This window comes from Balaenoptera acutorostrata, chromosome 3 (assembly GCF_949987535.1).
Source record: "Balaenoptera acutorostrata chromosome 3, mBalAcu1.1, whole genome shotgun sequence".
Taxonomy (NCBI): Eukaryota; Metazoa; Chordata; class Mammalia; order Artiodactyla; family Balaenopteridae; genus Balaenoptera; species Balaenoptera acutorostrata.
This window is the reverse complement of record NC_080066.1, coordinates 62,997,539-63,015,637: the sequence shown is the minus strand read 5'-3', so window position 1 is coordinate 63,015,637 and position 18,099 is coordinate 62,997,539. Positions and strand designations below refer to the sequence as shown.

Sequence of the window (18,099 nt, the reverse complement as noted above, 5' to 3'; positions counted from 1 at the left end):
TCAGTAGTTGTGGCTCACGGGCCTAGTTGCTCCGCGGCATGTGGGATATTCCCAGACCAGGGCTCGAACCCATGTCCCCTGCATTGGCAAGCGGATTCTCAACCCCTGCTCCACCAGGGAAGCCCATCCACATTTTAAAATGGAACCAACGTCACTACCTGTCTTACAGTGATAAACAAGGACAAAATAGGACTTGGAAAGAAGAGCAAAAGTGCGTTGTGTTTGGGACTTCCCTAGTGGTCCAGTGGTTAAGACTCCACGCTCCCAATGCAAGGGAACGGGTTCCATCCCTGGTCAGGGAACTAGATCCCCGATGCGTGCCAGGCAACTAAAGATCCCACAGGCAACAACGACGATCCGGCGCAGCCAAATAAATAATAACTATTAAGAAAGAAAGAAAGTGCGCTGCGTTTGTGTGCGTCGGGGCATGGAGCTGTCATGGCTTTTGACGTTTCTGGACCCCAAGGGATGTGCTTGTGGCTGGCTGGAAAGTAGCTCCAGATCATTGTAGTAATTGCCAAATCTCACGAGGCTGTCCCAAGGTGAATTTATTAGCTTCCACAGGGTATGTCAACAGTGTGCAACTTATGAACCCCCAGGGCCACCCAGAGAGTTGAGCGGGAGTATGCCGCAGACAGGATAAGAGGAAAGGACTGAATTTTTTGAAAAATCAGAAGCGCAAAGGAATGCTATTTTGGTAGATTCCACCGCTGTTTTTGACCTCCAGAAACAGCAATTTCATGTGGCTCAACTTAATATTTAATCCTCCTGACCTCCCAATGAAGCACTGTTACTCCCATTAAGCAAATGAGGCTTAGATTTGGTCAAAGTCACCAGTTAAGTGGTAAACCTGGAATTTGTTATTTATTATGTTTTTATATTTTTTTGAATTTTATTTATTTTTTTATACAGCAGGTTCTTATTAGTTATCCATTTTATACATATTAGTGTATATATGTCAATACCAATCTCCCAATTCATCACATCTGCATCTATTGAGATGATCATACAATTTTCATCCTTTTATTTTGTTAATGTGATGTTCATTAAGTCCCCTACATACAACCAAGTTCTGTTCTGAGAACGTGTTTGTAAGTCCAATTTGTTCATAAGTCCAACAAAGCTAGCCTAGGTAGCCAACTAACACAATTGGCTATATAGTACTGTACTGTAATAGGTTTGTAGTATTTTTCACACAAATAATACATAAAAAACAAACACAAATATAAAGAAAACATTTTAAATCTTAAAAGTAAGTACCTTGAAAAGTATGCCAGACACGTGAACTAACTCAAGTGATTGGACATACGAACGCACATTCGCATCTTTGAAAGTTCACAACTTGAAGGTTCGTATGTAGGGGACTTACTGTATCATGTTGATTGATTTGTGGATATCGAACCATCCTTGAATTCCTGGAATAAATTCCACTTGATAATATTGTATGATACTTTAAATATATTGTTGAATTCTGTTTCCTACTATTTTGTTGAGGATCTTTGCATCTGTGTTCATCAGGGGTGAATTTTTTATCCTGCTACTTCTTTCTGAGGTTCTCTTTCCCCATCTCACCAGGTTTCAGATTCTACCTTTTGACTTTTCCTATTATTGGTAGAGCACAGATAACTGACAAATGGAGCCTATGAATCTGTGGGTCTTTCTGGGTTTCCAGGTCACCAGCCCCACCTTAATCCCCACATTAATTCATGTCATCTCCCTCGAGGGAAGAGATATTTCCTGATCCTCATAGCATCCTCATATGGTACTGTCATACCTACTTCACGTATATATAAGGAAAGTGACAGTCACAGGGATTAACTGATTTGCCAAAGGCCACAAAGTTGTATAGGTAAGAGTTGAATCCTTATCTGCCTCAAAGGCCTGACCTATTTTTATACGTCAGGTGTATGTCTTTAATGTTATGGACTGAATTGTGCCCCCACTCACCCAAATTCATATGTTGAAGCCCTAATCCCCAATGTGCCTTTATTCAGAGCTAAAGCCTTTAAGGGGGTGATTAAGGTTAAATGAGGTCATAGGGGTGGAGCTGTAATCCAATAGGACTGGTGTCCTTTTAAGAAAAGAGACACCAGGGAATTCCCTGGCAGTCCAGTGGTTAGGACTCTGCACTTCCACTGAAGGGGACACGGTTCAATCCCTGGTCAGGGAACTAAGATCCTGCATGCCATGCAGTGTGGCCAAAAAAAAAAAGAGACACCAAAGATGTGTGCACACAGAGAAAAAGCCCTTGTGAGGACACTGAGAGAAGGCAGCTCTCTGCAAGCAAGGCAGACAGTCTCATCAGAAACCAACCCTGCTGGCACCTTGATCTTGGACTTCCAGCCTCCAGAATTGTGAGAAATAAATTTGGTTTTTTGTGTGTGGGTTTTTTTTTTTTCTTTTTTTTGGCCACACAGCTTTCGGGATCTCAGTTTCCCAACCAGGGATGGAACCTGGGCCACGGCAGTGAAAGTGCCAAATCCTAACCACTAGACCACCAGGGAACTCCTAAATTTCTATTCTTTAAGCCTGTGGTATTGTTATGGCAGCCCTAGCACACTAATACAAATGACATTCTCCAAATTTTCAGAATTTACTTCCAGAGCTTAATACTTGCTCTAACATGATACTTCTAGAATTAAAATGCTGGGCAGAAAGCTAATCATAAATAAAAGCATGACCACAGCTGTGGTGAGCCAAGGCTACCACAGAATGACATCACTTTTTTTTTTTTTAACATCTTTATTGGAGTATAATTGCTTTACAATGGTGTGTTAGTTTCTGCTGTATAACAAAGTGAATCAGCTATACACATACATATATCCCCATATCTCCTCCCTCTTGCGTCTCCCTCCCACCCTCCCTACCCCACCCCTCTAGGTGGTCACAAAGCACCAAGCTGATCTCCCTGTGCTACGTGGCTGCTTCCCACTAGCTATCTATTTTACATTTGTTAGTATAGATAAGTCCATGCCACTCTCTCACTTCGTCCCAGCTTACCCTTCCCCCTCCCACTTTTCTTTGTTTTGAACAAACTTCCCCAACGTAGGAAAATTATGCAAAATTGGGCCAAATGAACTTGCCTTTGCAAAACATGGAAGATGGACTCCATGTGCTGCTAAAGACAAGCGCCCTGGCATCTGAACAAACAGGAGAAACTGCATTGGCAGCTAGCAAAGCTTAGGAAAGAATGGCTAGGCTTAAACCATTTTCCTAAGCACCATGATTATAAAAATGATTATAATGAATAAGACCTAATCTTATTAATCTTTCATTCTCATTATAAGCCTGCAAAGTGGCTCCCATTTTCAGATCATAAAACAGAAGCACAGGAAGTTTAGCTAACTTATCCGTAGTCATATAACTGCTATATAGAATGGGATTTGAACATAGGTCTGAATACAAACCATTTTCTCACCCTATTTCTACATTGTGTTGCCTTCCGTCGGCTGATGGGTAGATGTAAAAAAAAAAAAAAAATGCTGGACATACTAACATCATGTCCCTCTTGAGGCGATATAATTGGAATTTCACATCATCTGTGTAGTACTGTAGTACCCTCTTACCCATGCGGGATACATTCCAGGACCCCCAGTGGATGCCTGAAACTGGGGATAGTACCGAACCCTGTAAAGACTATGTTTTTTCCTATACATACCTATGATAAAGTTTAATTTATAAATTAGGCACAGTAAGAGATTAATAATAACTAATAACAATGTAGTGTAATAAAAGTTATGTGAATGTGGTCTCTCTCTCTCCCTCAGAATATCTTATTGTACAAATTTAATGTCTTTCCATCTTAACTAAGGGCTTATCTCACTGTGGCTGTTAACTTTTGCAGTTCAAGGTTCAACAGCAAAACTAGCACAAATTTTTTTCCTTCTTCACAATAAAACAGACTGGAGTTGTTCTTAGACCTTAGCACCCTCAGCATAGGACTTTTTTTTTTTCTTTCCTTATTAAGTCAAGAACTTTCACCTTTTCACTTAAAGGAAGCACTTTTCAGGTTCTCTTTAGCATATGCAAATTGCCAGCATTACTACTCTTGCACTTTGGGGATATTATTAAGTAAAGTTATTTGAACACAAGCACTGTAATATCACGATAGTCAACCTGATAACTAAGACAGCTACTAAGTGACTAATGGGATGGATGGTATGGAGAGGGAAGGCAAAAGATTTCATTATGCTACTCAGAACAGTGCTCAATGTAAAACATGTTTATTTCTGGAATTTTCCATTTAATATTTTTGTACCTCAGTTTACTATGGGTAACAAATTGCGGAAAGCAAAATTGCAGATAAGGGAAGGGACTACTACATCTTTGCCAGAAACGTTTAACTGGATTTTAATATGAGGAAACAATCAGGAAGATGCAGATGCAGGACATTCTACACCACTGGCCTGGCCTCTTCAGAAAAATCAATTATATATATTTTATGCCAAACTTCTTGAAGCATGTTAATGGTACTGTGGTTATTTAGGAGGAAAAGGCCTCTCTCTTAGACGTTGCTTAAGTATTTAGGGGTAGGGGCTTCCCTGGTGGCGCAATGGTTAAGAATCCGCCTGCCAATGCAGGGGACACGGGTTTGAGCCCTGGTCCGGGAAGATCCCATGTGCTGTGGAGCAACTAAGCTCGTGTGCCACAACTACTGAGCCTGTGCTCTAGGGCCCATGAGCCACAACTACTGAGCCCACGTGCCACAACTACTGAAGCCCACATGCCTAGAGCCCATGCTCTGCAACGAGAAGCCACAATGAGAAGCCCGCACACCCCAACGAAGAGTAGCCCCCGCTCGCCGCAACTACAGAAAAGCCCAAGTGCAGCAACGAAGACCCAACACAGCCAAAAATAAATAAAATAAATAAATTTATTAAAAAAAAAGTATTTAGGGGTAAAGTGTCACATATTGAACTCACTTTCAACTGATTGAGGAAAAAAAGTGTGTATATATACTAGAACGAAACAAATGTAGCAAACCATTAATCGGTTTGAAATTTTTCAAAACAAAGAGTAGGGAAAGAAAAAGCTAGAGACCCCACTCTGTTAGGGTAGAAGCCCTACCCATCATCAAACTGTGACTGTGTTCTAGCTCTACCTAAAAGTAGACCATATTGTTAGTTTCACATCTCTACTTCTTAAAAAGGGGGAAAGTGGGACGTTTTGGTAGGGAATCAGCCTTCTATAAAAGGTCATTTGTGTTAAATCTTACCAAAACTGATTTTTCTTTTCTTTTTTTTGGCCACACTGCGTGGCATGCAGGATCTTGCTTCCCCGACCAGGAATCGAACCCATGCCCCCTGCAGTGGAAGCACGGAGTCTAAACCACTGGACCGCCAGGGAAGTCCCCGAAAACTGATTTTACTAACATTTCCTTACATGGCTTTAGGAGAGAAGACATCTAAATTTCATCCTAGTATTAATCCAATTCGCCTGATGCTGCAGTCTGAACTGGCTGTATTATAAGTCACTCAAACCTAAAACCTCTTTATCCAGCAGCTGGTTTCTACTATTATGGGGCTTCTAAAGTAAGACAGGATTTGTGTATTTTATTCTAAGTAAACTTGGACTTCCCTGGTGGCGCAGTGGTTAAGAATCCGCCTGCCAACGCGGGGGTCACGGGTTCGAGCCCTGATCCGGGAAGATCCCACATGCTGCAGAGCAACTAAGCCCGTGCGCCTGAGCCCTCTAGCCACAACTACTGAGCCCGCGTGCTGCAACTACTGAAGCCAGTGCGCCTAGAGCCTGCACTCCACAGCAATAAGAAGCCTGTGCACCGCAATGAAGAGTAGCCCCCGCTGGCTGCAACTAGACAGAAAGCCTGCACGCAGCAACAAAGACCCAATGCAGCCAAAAAAATAAAAAGTAAAAAATAAATAAAATTACTTAAAAAAAACCGAAACTCATTTACTCAGTTCTTTAAGCAGAAAGCCTCCAAATCTACCCCAGCAAAGTCTTCGATATCCAAGGCTAATACTGTATTGCGAGGGAAGAACAGGTAGGGAAAAAAAGAGGCACTAAGGGGCTGGCTATTATCAGCACATCCTCAAGACTATCTTAATGACCACTTTAAAACTTTATTTCACCCATTTTTTAAAAAATTTATTTATTTATTTATTTTTGGCTGTGTTGGGTCTTCGTTTTTCTGTGCAAGGGCTTTCTCCAGTTGCGGCAAGCAGGGGCCACTCTTCGTCGCGGTGCGCGGGCCTCTCACTATCGCAGCCTCTCTTGTTGCGGAGCACAGGCTCCAGACGTGCAGGCTCAGTAGTTGTGGCTCACGGGCCTAGTTGCTCCGCGGCACGTGGGATCTTCCCAGACCAGGGCTCGAACCCATGTCCCCTGCATCGGCAGGCAGATTCTCAACCACTGCGCCACCAGGGAAGCCCTATTTCACCCATTTCTGGGAAGGTACACAATTTGATCTATCCCCAAGGACCACGGTACTAAGTCCATGGTACTTGCTGGCCTGTCAACAAGAAAATTCTATATGAATGACTTCTAATTTTTAGCTAATTTACCAGCCAGTGCACCCAAATATGTTTATGTAGCTGACTTTCATGTTGGGTGGTTTCCAGAGAATTGAAGCAGTTCTCTCAGCATATAACGCGGCAACCAGTGAAACCAACGACCCTATAATAGTTCTTTTTTTTTGCTTTTCAATGCAAACACATGAAACAATACCTAATTTCAGTTCAAACTCATTTCCCTTTTATTAAAGTCCAAGTTACATTACATGGTTTGGTACTCAACAAAGGAAAACTTGTTCAAATAAGGTAATATGTTTTCATCAGTATTTCCAGGTGATTGTTTACAATCAAGTAGCATTATCAATAAATCCTTAGGAAGCCCATCTGTAAGAGAAAACATGAAAAATTAGCTAGGAAATAAAGAAAAGGTAGAAATCTTACTAAAAATAACCTTTAGAGCAACAGCCCAAGAAAATCACTGCTTCTGTGTAGTCTCTTCTGCTCTTACTTAATCCTGCCTGCAATCAACACACCAGGTACAAACTGCCTAGTTTTTTGTTGTCATACACCCGGTAATTATTGGGGTAGTCTTTTCCAATCAGAAAAGAGTTGGAGAGTTGCCCTCTTAAAAAAATTTTAAGTAAAAGAATACAGTGTTACTGCAGCTACAAAATATCCTACATAACAAAGATCTTCTGGACTCCTTGGAATAATACTTGATAAATGAAAGCCCTTCCACGTTTTACAAAGATGTGCTCTCTGGCTTCAGGGAGGAGGAGGAGGTGGTAGTGGTATAGGGGTAGACAAAGATAAAATTAAGACTCCTGCTCCAAAGCAAGCTGTGAAAAGAGACCTCAAAATTGGATTACAAAACCTCAGGCATTTTCTGCTCACTCTGTCAGCAGGAAGACTGAATGTAGGGATTCTTTTTGACTTCTAAGATTTTTTTTTAACTTAATTTAATTATTTATTGGCTGCATTGGGTCTTTGGTTTTTTTTGTTTTTTTTTTTTTTTTAGATTCCATATATATGTGTTAGCATATGGTATTTCTCTTTCTGATTTACTTCACTCTGTATGACAGCTCTAGGTCCATCCACCTCACTACAAATAACTCAATTTCGTTTCTTTTTATCACTGAGTAATACTCCATTGTATATATGTGCCACATCTTCTTCATCCATTTGCGTTGGGTCTTTGTTGCTGTGCATGGGCTTTCTCTAGCTGCAGCGAGCAGGGGCCACGCTTCATTATGGTGCAGACTTCTCTCTGCGGTGGCTTCCCTTGTTGCAGAGCATGGGCTCTAGGTGCGCGGGCTTCAGTAGTTGTGGCTCGCGGGCTGTAGAGCGCAGGCTCAGTAGTTGTGGTGCACGGGCTTAGTTGCTCCACGGCATGTGGGATCTTCCTGAACCAGGGCTCGAACCCATGTCCCCTGCATTGGCAGGTGGATTCTTAACCACTGCGCCACCAGGGAAGCCCTGATTTTTAAACAAGTGCTTATTAGGTGTGAAATTAGATGTTCACTAATGGTATCCTAACCCGGCTCTTTATCTTGTGAGGAGTCTGATACTAGCTCTTTAAATAATTTGGGGTCCACTTTTATTAAAACTTTTATAAGATAGTTTAGTTCCATCTTTTAAAAATAAACTTCTTACTCTTAGGAAGCAAATCCTCTATTTAAGCCTCATCATTTACCTCTGTGAAGTAAGAGTATGGCCTTAGTAAATGCCTCAGTACTGCAATGCAAAGGATGTGTGGCATAGTAAAAGCAATGGACTCTGGAGCCAGACTGCCTGGGTTTAAATGTGGGCTCCTCTACTAGTTGTATGACCTTGGACAATGTGCCTCAGTTTCCTCATCAGTAAAATAGTAAAATGGGAATAATTATAATAATAGTAAGTACCTCACAGGACTGTTTGAGGATTAAATGAGTTAATACTTACAAAGCTCATAAAACAGTACCTGACACATAGTAAGAGTTATATACACTATGTGTGTTTGTTAAATAAAATAAATATATGACTTTTTACTTATATATTTTCTGTTTTACAAAGGATTTTCTGCATACTGCTCACTACCCAGGCAATCCTGTGGCTCGTTTTATTACCTAATCTGTCATACAGGACAAGGTATCAAATAAGCTTTTATTATCAATGAATATTACTTAACTATCATATTCCAACTTGGGCACACAACAGAAGCATCAAATCAATAAAACCCTGCTATTAAAAATAAACAGATGTATAAAAGCATGCATGATGAACACCTTGTATGTAGTAGATTACCTTTAGTTGGGGGAGGTTAAAGGGCTGGAATTAGGGAAGAGGTACAGAGGGGGCTTCAACTCTATGTGAAACCTGTCATTTCTTGGGGGAGGGGGAAAACTAAAGCACACATGGCAAAAATAATATCTCAAAATCTGGGTGTGGTTACACTTATTCCCTATGCTATTCTTTATGCTTGAAATATTTTATATAGATTTTAAAATAAGGCTTTTACTTGCCTTTACGCCAGTAAAAGAATGATTATGACAACTAGAAACAGCAATTCTAGCTCCTTAAATTAATCATCATAGGTACTCTCTCAATCTCGAAGCTCATAGCCTCTAACAAGGCCACAAAAAGTCTTACTCTGAGAATACTGAAATGCCACTCACTCACCCCTCCCTGGATTCTTTCCTGCCTTTTTCAGGTATATAGCTTACCCATGGGGTTTACACTTTGTCAAGGCCCAGTTCCTCTGGAGTGGAGATTCCCAGTTCATTTAAAGTTGGTCTAAGTTCCTGGATGACATAGGGGTAGATTTCCTTATGAGGTCCTGCTTTGTCCTGATGGCAAAGAAAATAGTCACATTTAGCTCTGAAAAGCTGTCTCTGTTAACAAAATGAACTTGAAAATGCTTTTAATCACATATGCAGAGGCTAGTAGCAGAGAATACAAGTCACCTACTTTTAAGTTAACATATTTGTTCAAAAAAGACAGCAACTTGGGACTTCCCTGGTGGTGCAGTGGTTAAGAATCTGCCTGCCAATGCAGGGGACACAGGTTTGAGTCCTGGTCCAGGAAGATTCCACATGCCGTGGAGCAACTAAGCCCGTGCGCCACAACAACTGAGGCTGCGCCCTAGAGCCTGCGAGCCACAACTAATGAGCCTGAGTGTCACAACTACCGAAGCCCGCGCGCCTGGAGCCTGTGCTCCGTAACGATAGAAGCCACTGCAATGAGAAGCCCGCGCACCTCGACAAAGAGTAGCCCCCATTTGCCGCAACTAGAGAAAGCCCGCGCGCAGCAATGAAGACCTGACGCAGCCAAAAATAAAAAACAAAACAAAACAAGACAGCAACTTATATAGGCACTATTCAAGGTAGGTTTTTAAGACACCTGGAGACTAACTAAGACAACTGGACTAAACCCAAGGGAAAAAACATTTTAAAGCCTTGAGTTACTGGAAAAGAAGGTGGTGATGACAGAATTTTGTGAAGGCAATTAAACATGCCTAGCAGGCAACAGTAATAATTAAATTATCACAGAAAAAAGTTTTTTGATTTGCCTCAATTTGAGACCCTAACTGAATTAACTACTGGTGCTGAATGGATTGATAGCCTACAGAACCCTTAATTATCTTACCCATTTTAGATAAAGTAATATCATACTTACCCTCTTACAGACCTTGAATTTCTTTCTTATAGAACACAATGTCTTTTCACGGAGAGCCACACTTAGAGAATACTTATTTCCAAGGCAAGAGAGTTTTGATGAATACTCGCCATAACATACAATCACACCCATATTGTCATAATATTTGTTCCTCAGGGACAAATATTAAAAAAGTCAAATGGACTAAGACAGTGCCAAGCTATTACTCTTCTGTCTTTAACAAATTCTAGGTCTCCTTAGCTGTATTTGCTAAATAAAATTCTTATTTAAAATTCCATGCATTAATTTGTTCATTACAGAAAAATTAGAAACTATAATCAAATAGGAGGGACGAGAATAAGTATATATCCTCTTACATTTTGATCATTCTCTCTATACTTTTTAATAAAATGGGGTCATACACCGCAAAAATTATTTCATAATTTCCTTCAGTTAATATACTATGAATATCTTTAATGTTAAACACATTTCTACAACATTAATAATAACCTCTTCTGGGAAGTCCCACCTTAAGAAACCACTAGCAACATTTAATTTCATATCACGAACAGCACAAAGATAAAGTGTACATTCTTAATTATTCCTTAAGGTAAATTCTCAAATGGGATTGCTGAACAAATGGGTATCAAGCATAAATTTTTTTTTAAAATTGGTACTTTTTTAATTTTATTTTATTTTATTTTTATTTTTTTTATTTATTTATTTTTTTAAATGCTATTCTTGTCTGCTTACATTCTTTTTATGTATGTATGTATGTATGTATGTATGTATGGCTGTGTTGGGTCTTCGTTTCTGTGCGAGGGCTTTCTCTAGTTGTGGCAAGCGGGGGCCACTCTTCATCGCGGTGCGCGGGCCTCTCACTATCGCGGCCTCTCGTTGCCGAGCACAGGCTCCAGACGCGCAGGCTCAGTAATTGTGGCTCACGGGCCCAGTTGCTCCGCAGCATGTGGGATCTTCCCAGACCAGGGCTCGAACCCGTGTCCCCTGCATTGGCAGGCAGATTCTCAACCACTGCGCCACCAGGGAAGCCCCAAGCATAATTTTTAAGTCTCTGAATAAATTCTACCAAACCACCCTCCAAAAAGACTGTAATCGCAATGTATATTCCCTCTAGCTATATAAGAACTAATTTTAGGTATTTTAACAAATTCAAGAACACAGAATATGCTAATACCTAATCAATAGTCCACCTCTTTCCAAAACAACTTTAGCATTGTTATTTTACTGACCTTAACAACCTCTAGGATGCGAACTGCACTAGCAAAATCATTTAAGCGTCTGCATGCCCGCAAAGCAGCATCAATGATTTTGGGTTCTGGAACCAGGTCATAGCCAACAAGGGTGTTCATCCCTGTCAAATTAAAAAGAGGGGTCATATCAGCCTGGAATATCCTCACTTAAACTATGATTTAGTTATTTGTATTTTTATTGAACCATAGACGTGATCTTGTCTGTTTGAGCCTCTATTCTCTTATCTCTAAAATGAGATAATTGGGAATTTCCTGGCTAGGGAGGACTGGTTAGGACTCAGCGGGTCCACTGCCAGGGTCCTGGGTTCGATCCCTGGTTGGGGAACTAAGATCCTGTAAGCTGCATGGCGCAGCCAAAAATAAAATATTCTAGATAATGAGATCATAGTGGATCTTCCACAGTGAGTTAGTGAAGAGAACTATGCAGTAGCATGCAGACGGAAGGAAAAAAACCTCAAGAGTTTTCTTAAATGCAAACCCTATTTTCAAAAGTAGCTGGTTTCTTTTCAAACAAGAGGGCCATTTTCAACTTATATCTTTAACTCTTAGTACAGTGTATGTACTTTGATTGCTTTAAAATAGATCTGATTGGAAAATAATCTAAAAACAACCAGAGAAATGCTTAAGAAGAGGTAATGAAGCCCAAATGAGGACATTAAGGAGATACAGAGAGCCATTAGCACACAGTCACAAACATTCAACCAGAAAATGACTGGGCATTATTACTTTTGGCTTGGCACAAAATGATACATCATAAAATTTAAGATTCTCTTAATGGGAATGCAAAACTGCTGTTCTTTTCATTACTTCTACTTAAGATTATCCAATAAGAATTTCCCCAGCTGCAGCAAAATGGTGTCATTACATTCCTGCAGAGAAGTATGAAGCACTTAGGTTTCTTGCTTTTATTTATTTTAAAATATTTAAAGAAAGGACACCAGTGACTGCAATGCTAGAACACAGTCATAGAGAATGAACTCTTGGTCTGAGATAAACTTCTTACACTTAAAATTAGTTATCTACCAGTCTACTAGCCTGGTTATTATTAATGCTGCTTACTTATGTTAAATGTGTACTTACAAATTTAGGATAAACAAGTTCTAGCTTATTCAGATCGGACACTTATTCAGGGCAAGACAAATCATAACTGAGAATAAAAATAACAAAAATCCCAAACTATTACCAAGAGGGGAAGAGAACCAAATGACTACTTGCGTAAATTATCTAAAAATTACACAACTGTTAAATCTTGCTCACCCTAGCCTATCATTATAGCAGTGATGATTTTGTCCCCCAGGAGACATTTTTAGTTGTCACAACTGGGTGTGTGTGAGGGTGTTGGCATCTAGCGTGTAGAAACCAAGGATGCTGTTAAAAATCCTACAATGCAAAGGACAGCCCTTGCAACAAAGAACTGTCTGGCCCAAAATGTCAACTGTGCCTCCTTTAAAACCCTGCTTTACAGGAAATACTTACTCTGGAGACTATAAACTTTCCTAATTGCAAGATGCATGACAATACTCAGTTTGCATGATACATGTTTTCAAAATACAGTTGACCCTTGAACAACATGGGTTTGAACTGTACAGGCCCACTTACACGTGGATTTTTTTCAATAAATACTACAGTGCTACATGATCCGAAGTTGGTTGAATCCATAGATGGAGAACCTTGGACACAGAGCTGCAGATAAAGAGGACCAACTGTAAAGTTATATGTGGATTTTCTATGTGGGGGTGTGTGTCGGTGTCCCTAACCCCCTAAATTTTTCAAGGATTAACTGTAGTTACTTTCAACAAAGTAGTGGAAGACTACACAGCAGTTCATAACTCTATACTAAAATAGACACATATGCCTATGTTCCAATTACCTTTACGCAATTCCCAAGCATCAATATCTGGCTTATTGAAGTATGTCACCCAGCGAGCATCAAACTCCTCATCTGTCTCATGTGACCCATGGGAGTAGCAGCGAATTGACTGGATAGCTATAGGGGAGAGAGAGCAAAAACTTCAATGTATAGAAGTAGTACTTGACATATCTTGCCAATACATAAAGTTTTTTGTTTTTTTCTTTTTTTGGTGTCTTAAAATACACATAACATAAAATTTACCATCTTAACCATTTCTAAATGTACAGTTCAGTGGTATTAAATACACTCAGTGCATGAAGTTTTGAATCAGCTATGTATGTCATGGTAGGAAAATTATTCAGCAGGTCAAATGAAACAAATCTTATGTACTGATTTGAAAAAAATCTTAAAAATTAAGCACAGAAAAGCAAGTAGAACAAAAAGCACTATGTATGTACATTTATGCTTTTATCCCACTAATGTGTAATGCTGGCATGTAATTGTTAAGAGCGGTTATCTTTGGAAGGAAAAACTGTATTTCTTTATACACTTATTTTTATGATAAGCAATTATTAATTCTTAATTTAAAATAATGTCCATTCTTGGGAATTCCCTGGCGGTCCAGTGCTTAGAACTCTGCGCTTTCACTGTCGAGGGCCCGGGTTCAATCCCTGGTCGGGGAACGAAGATCCCACAAGCCACTCAGTGTGGCCAAAAATAAAATAAAACAATGTCCATTCTAGTTCTTAACCAAATTTATAAGATACACTTTCTTGATAAATTTAAAAAAAAAAACTTATGCTCTCCATTAAATTATATCCCAAAATAAGTTATACATCCTGACAAAGCAATGGTAATTTAAAAATTGTTTTATCAAACTACAGCCCCCTCCTTGAAAATTCTAATTAAAAAAGTGACTTACACCTAATGGAAAAAAGTTTTACTAGATTTCTAAGAAGTGAGATTTATTAATATAACACTATCAAGAAAATAGGAAACAGTATTCTACTCTCAATCAATATACCCTTTCTAGTACCATATGAAAAGCCTTCCCATTTTTAGTTTCTGCCTATCAAATGGACAGTGAATTGAGAGTTAAGAATTCTTATCTGAATTCTATCTAAACAGCCTCTGAATGGAGCAGGAGGTGGGAGAAGGCATTTTTACCTTTGGGTTTTAGGAGGCAGCGGAGCCTAGTGGTCAGATGCTTCTAGGCTCTTCACTCTCCCACTGTTTGGCCCTGGTAAAATTAACTCAAGTTTTATATTCCTTATGTATAAAATGAGGATACCACTACCTTAGCAGAGTATGATGATTAAAAATGAAAGCAAGGTAATACTTTGCCCAGGGTTTAGTACCTTGTACGTAGGTACTCAATGAATGGTAGCTTTAAATTAATCCTTATCTAGAAATGTCTTAATTGATCTTCTGTTTATGGAAATCCTAACTTATAGAAATAAAACATTCTTCAAATTGCATTTCTTGTTATATGAATTAGACAAGCTTGGTATAATTTCTAGTTATTTTTAAAGGCTTAACATACCAAAAATAACACTTTAGCCCACTGTTACCAAAATTTGTAAACTACTGTTTTTAAAAACTAAAGTTATCCCTAGCAGAATACTTAAAGTGCAAGTATATAATCGAAGTATAAACTGTTTACCAGTTCCTTATCAAGTTAAATACACACCTACCATACCCAGTAATTCCACTTCTTAGTATTTACCCAAGAAAAATGAAGTATATAATTCTCTCCAACCACCCAGAAAAGCATTTCATGATAACAAATTTCTTTTGCTCACTGCTGGGCATGGGCATGGATTTCACTGGATGACCGTGGCTTTGTTTTGTTTTCTAACTATGAAAAAGATGGCTAGCAACTACAAATCCTAGACAGGGAGATTAATGGATCACCTTCGACAATTTGTTCACTTTCCTTCTGAGAGTCCCAAATTACAAACTGGTTGTATTCAAAAACAAAAAACAAAAACCCTGTATGAGACAAATATTTAGAATACCAAGCAAGCACTGGGAACACACATAGCTTCCAGGTTGGGAAAAACATACTCTCCCACATAGTTTAAATTATATTCCTAATTCCAGTAATGGGTAGAGCAGGATCTATTCTTGTAGTTATTATGGACATGCTTAACATTTTGATTTTTAGGTAAACTATATAGGCATCTTTTCCCTCCCCCACACCACCCCTACTTAAGTACAGCATTTCCACCTAGTTTTGAGGCTTGTATGGTAAACTATTTTGGAAAACAATTACTCAGTGCTTTTATATAAACTAAAGATTCCAGACTAGGAAAAGGGAAGCAGCTGTAAAAATTGGGACATTTCTAGGGCTACAATCTAAAAATCTATTTCTAACACTGCTTTCTGGCATTCAGTTAAGCAATCTTTTTTTAAAAAAAGGCTAACAATATATTTAGAAAAATTAAGAGGCACATTAATCCCCTTCAATAACTAATCAGCTCAGACAAGGCTCAGAGAATGGACATTTTGGTGGTGGTGATTCTAGGAGTAATGGAAAGAAGTGAACAATGTAGAGGGTACATGAACAAGCTCAAAGGCAGGGTTACAGAGGTGTAAGGCTTAAGAGCAGTCATGAACCTTGGGATCCTAAGGCTGGAAATCTATAAATGTGGGAGTGGTGCAGAAAAGGTTGGAAGGTAATAAAAAGTGCTACTTAAATGTAGCCCTGCACCAAGAAAGGAAAAGCAGAAACTCCTCCCACCTTTTCAGAGCTATCAGGGTAAGGACAGGTGCCAGGATTGTGTAACTTTTAACGGTTGACTAGAGAATCTAACCATTATTCAAAACATTTAATTATCTAATTCAGCAGTTATTGGAAAACAATTCTGTTACAAGTTGGAGACTTCTCCTGGGACCAAATATGGAATTTGGGTTGCTACTTACCTACAGCAAACTTGAGGCCCCTCAGGTAACCCCTCCAGAGCTCTTTCACTTGACCTTGGATAGCCTCATCCAAGAATCTTAGTCCTTTCTGACTTTTAATTGCATAAAACCTCTTCATCTCATATTGATAACAAACCTCACCTATAATATGCAAAAATGAAATGCACTATAAAAAAGCAAATATGTATTAAGCATTTGTGCCAGGAAAGGTGCTAAGAGTTACATTATCTCAGTTAAACCTCACAACTACTAAATATTATCCCAATTTTACAGATGAGGCAACTGAGTCTTAAGGTTTAGTTAATAAGTCCATGGTCACACAGCTAGAAAGTAGCTGACACAAATGTAACCAAGACTGCCTCCTTGTGGCAAATATTTAGGTTTATAGGACAACACCTAAGATAAAGCTTTTTATGAATTATACTAAAGAGGGTGACTAGAGTGCCTAGAAGATAAATCACTATGTCCAAACTTACTAACAGTTTGAGTTCACGTGTTTAAATACGCATGCTTAGGGGCCAAATTTCATAATGTCGCATATACTACCACCATGGACCAAAATCAAAGTGCAGTTACAATAATTAAAAGTTCCGTGCTGGACACAAAGTTTCCCGGAACACATATAAGGGGAAGGCAAAATAAGAGACAGCAATCAGCAGACCATCTCATACTCCAACAATCAGGCTTCTAACCGGAAGCCAAAAATAATGCTTCCCCATGTTTGTAGAAGCCAGTATTCCTGGGTCTGTGGTACCCAATTTTCGAAAGAGTAATATTCTTATCGTAAGACCTATCAACAGTCAGGCTTTCTTCCAGACCTCAGGAAACAACCACACACGTCGATCTATCGTGAAAATGGAAGAATTAGAACGTGGCACAGCAGTCTCTAAAAATAGCAGAATGGTCTGAGAAAGTGACAAAACGCTAACCGAGAAATGTCGGATGAAACGACTATACTGCGTTCCACACGGAAGTATAACGCATTCTCGGAAGAAGCTGGGGGCGGCGGTGCCGGGGTCCCCGGAGGGACCATCCCCCCCCGCCCCTACCCTGAGCTCAATGTCACCTTCGCCGAAGCGCTGCAGGCCGGCGGTGGCCACTCCCAGTCATGTGGCCGCGGGGTCAGCGCCGGGGCAAGGTCACGGCCCGGGGACCGAAGGGGTTCGGTGGGCGCTGGAGGTGCGCTGCGCCCCCTCCGTTGCGCCCACAGCAGGTCCACACTTGACCCGTCCGCGGTGCCCGCACCAGGAAGTCACGCCGAGGGAGGCCCCGGGGGCGCGCCCTCGAGTCCTCCACAACTCGAGGCGGCGGAGAGAACGGCCAGCGGTCACCAGGTTCGGCCGCCGGCCCGCAGGGCAGGAGCTAGGCCTCTGGGCGAGCCTGCCCTCGCGTGGCGGCGGGGGCCCAGGTCACCGCAAGGACACGCGGGCGCGGACAGTGGCAGGCGGGGGCCTTACCGGCGGCGGGGCCGGGGGCCGGAGTGGGGTGCAGGAGGCCTCGAGGGCTGGTCCGGGCGACTGCGGCTGCTGCTACCGAGCAGCGGCGGACAGCGGCGCCTAGCATGACGGTGATGGCGGCGCGCAGGATAAGGCTGAGGAGAAGCCGGGTGTGAGCTCAAGACCGCTCGCGAGCTCGTGGGGGCCGGACTCACGCACCGACGCACGGCGGGCGGAGCGTGAGGGCCCGCCCACTGCGGAAGGGGGCACCACGCGGCCTCGGGCGGGCTACGGCGGCGCGCTCAGGACAATTTATTTCGGCGCCGCTCTCCGCCGGCTCGCTGGTCCCGTGGACTGCAGCGGCGATCGTGGAGCGAGGATGGAAGCAAGAAGGCGAAGAGCCGTCAGTGGACCGTAGCGTGGTTCAAGTCTGGCTCGGGAGGCGACTCTAGCACCTCAACATGGGAACAATAACAATAACAACGACAAATTATTATAAAAATACCTTCTTT

General features: G+C 41.0%; 1 protein-coding gene across 2 annotated transcripts; it reads right to left on the bottom strand.

Moving 5' to 3' along the window:
- Nucleotides 1-6,688: 6,688 nt before the first annotated feature.
- LOC103003865 (cytochrome c oxidase subunit 5A, mitochondrial) lies at nucleotides 6,689-17,810 on the bottom strand. 2 transcript variants are annotated; one of them, XM_007197689.3, is made up of 6 exons: nucleotides 17,609-17,810; nucleotides 16,152-16,292; nucleotides 13,245-13,361; nucleotides 11,354-11,475; nucleotides 9,173-9,295; nucleotides 6,689-6,854 (listed from the first exon to the last, which is right to left on the bottom strand). In XM_007197689.3, exons 1-5 carry the CDS (start codon nucleotides 17,712-17,714, stop codon nucleotides 9,182-9,184), a joined length of 600 nt encoding a protein of 199 aa, XP_007197751.1. In that variant the 5' UTR covers nucleotides 17,715-17,810; the 3' UTR covers nucleotides 6,689-6,854; nucleotides 9,173-9,181. The 2 variants fall into 2 exon arrangements, with proteins under 2 accessions (XP_007197751.1, XP_007197752.1); XM_007197690.3 differs by lacking the exon at nucleotides 16,152-16,292 and having other exon boundaries at nucleotides 17,609-17,807.
- Between the last annotated feature and the right edge of the window lie 289 nt (nucleotides 17,811-18,099).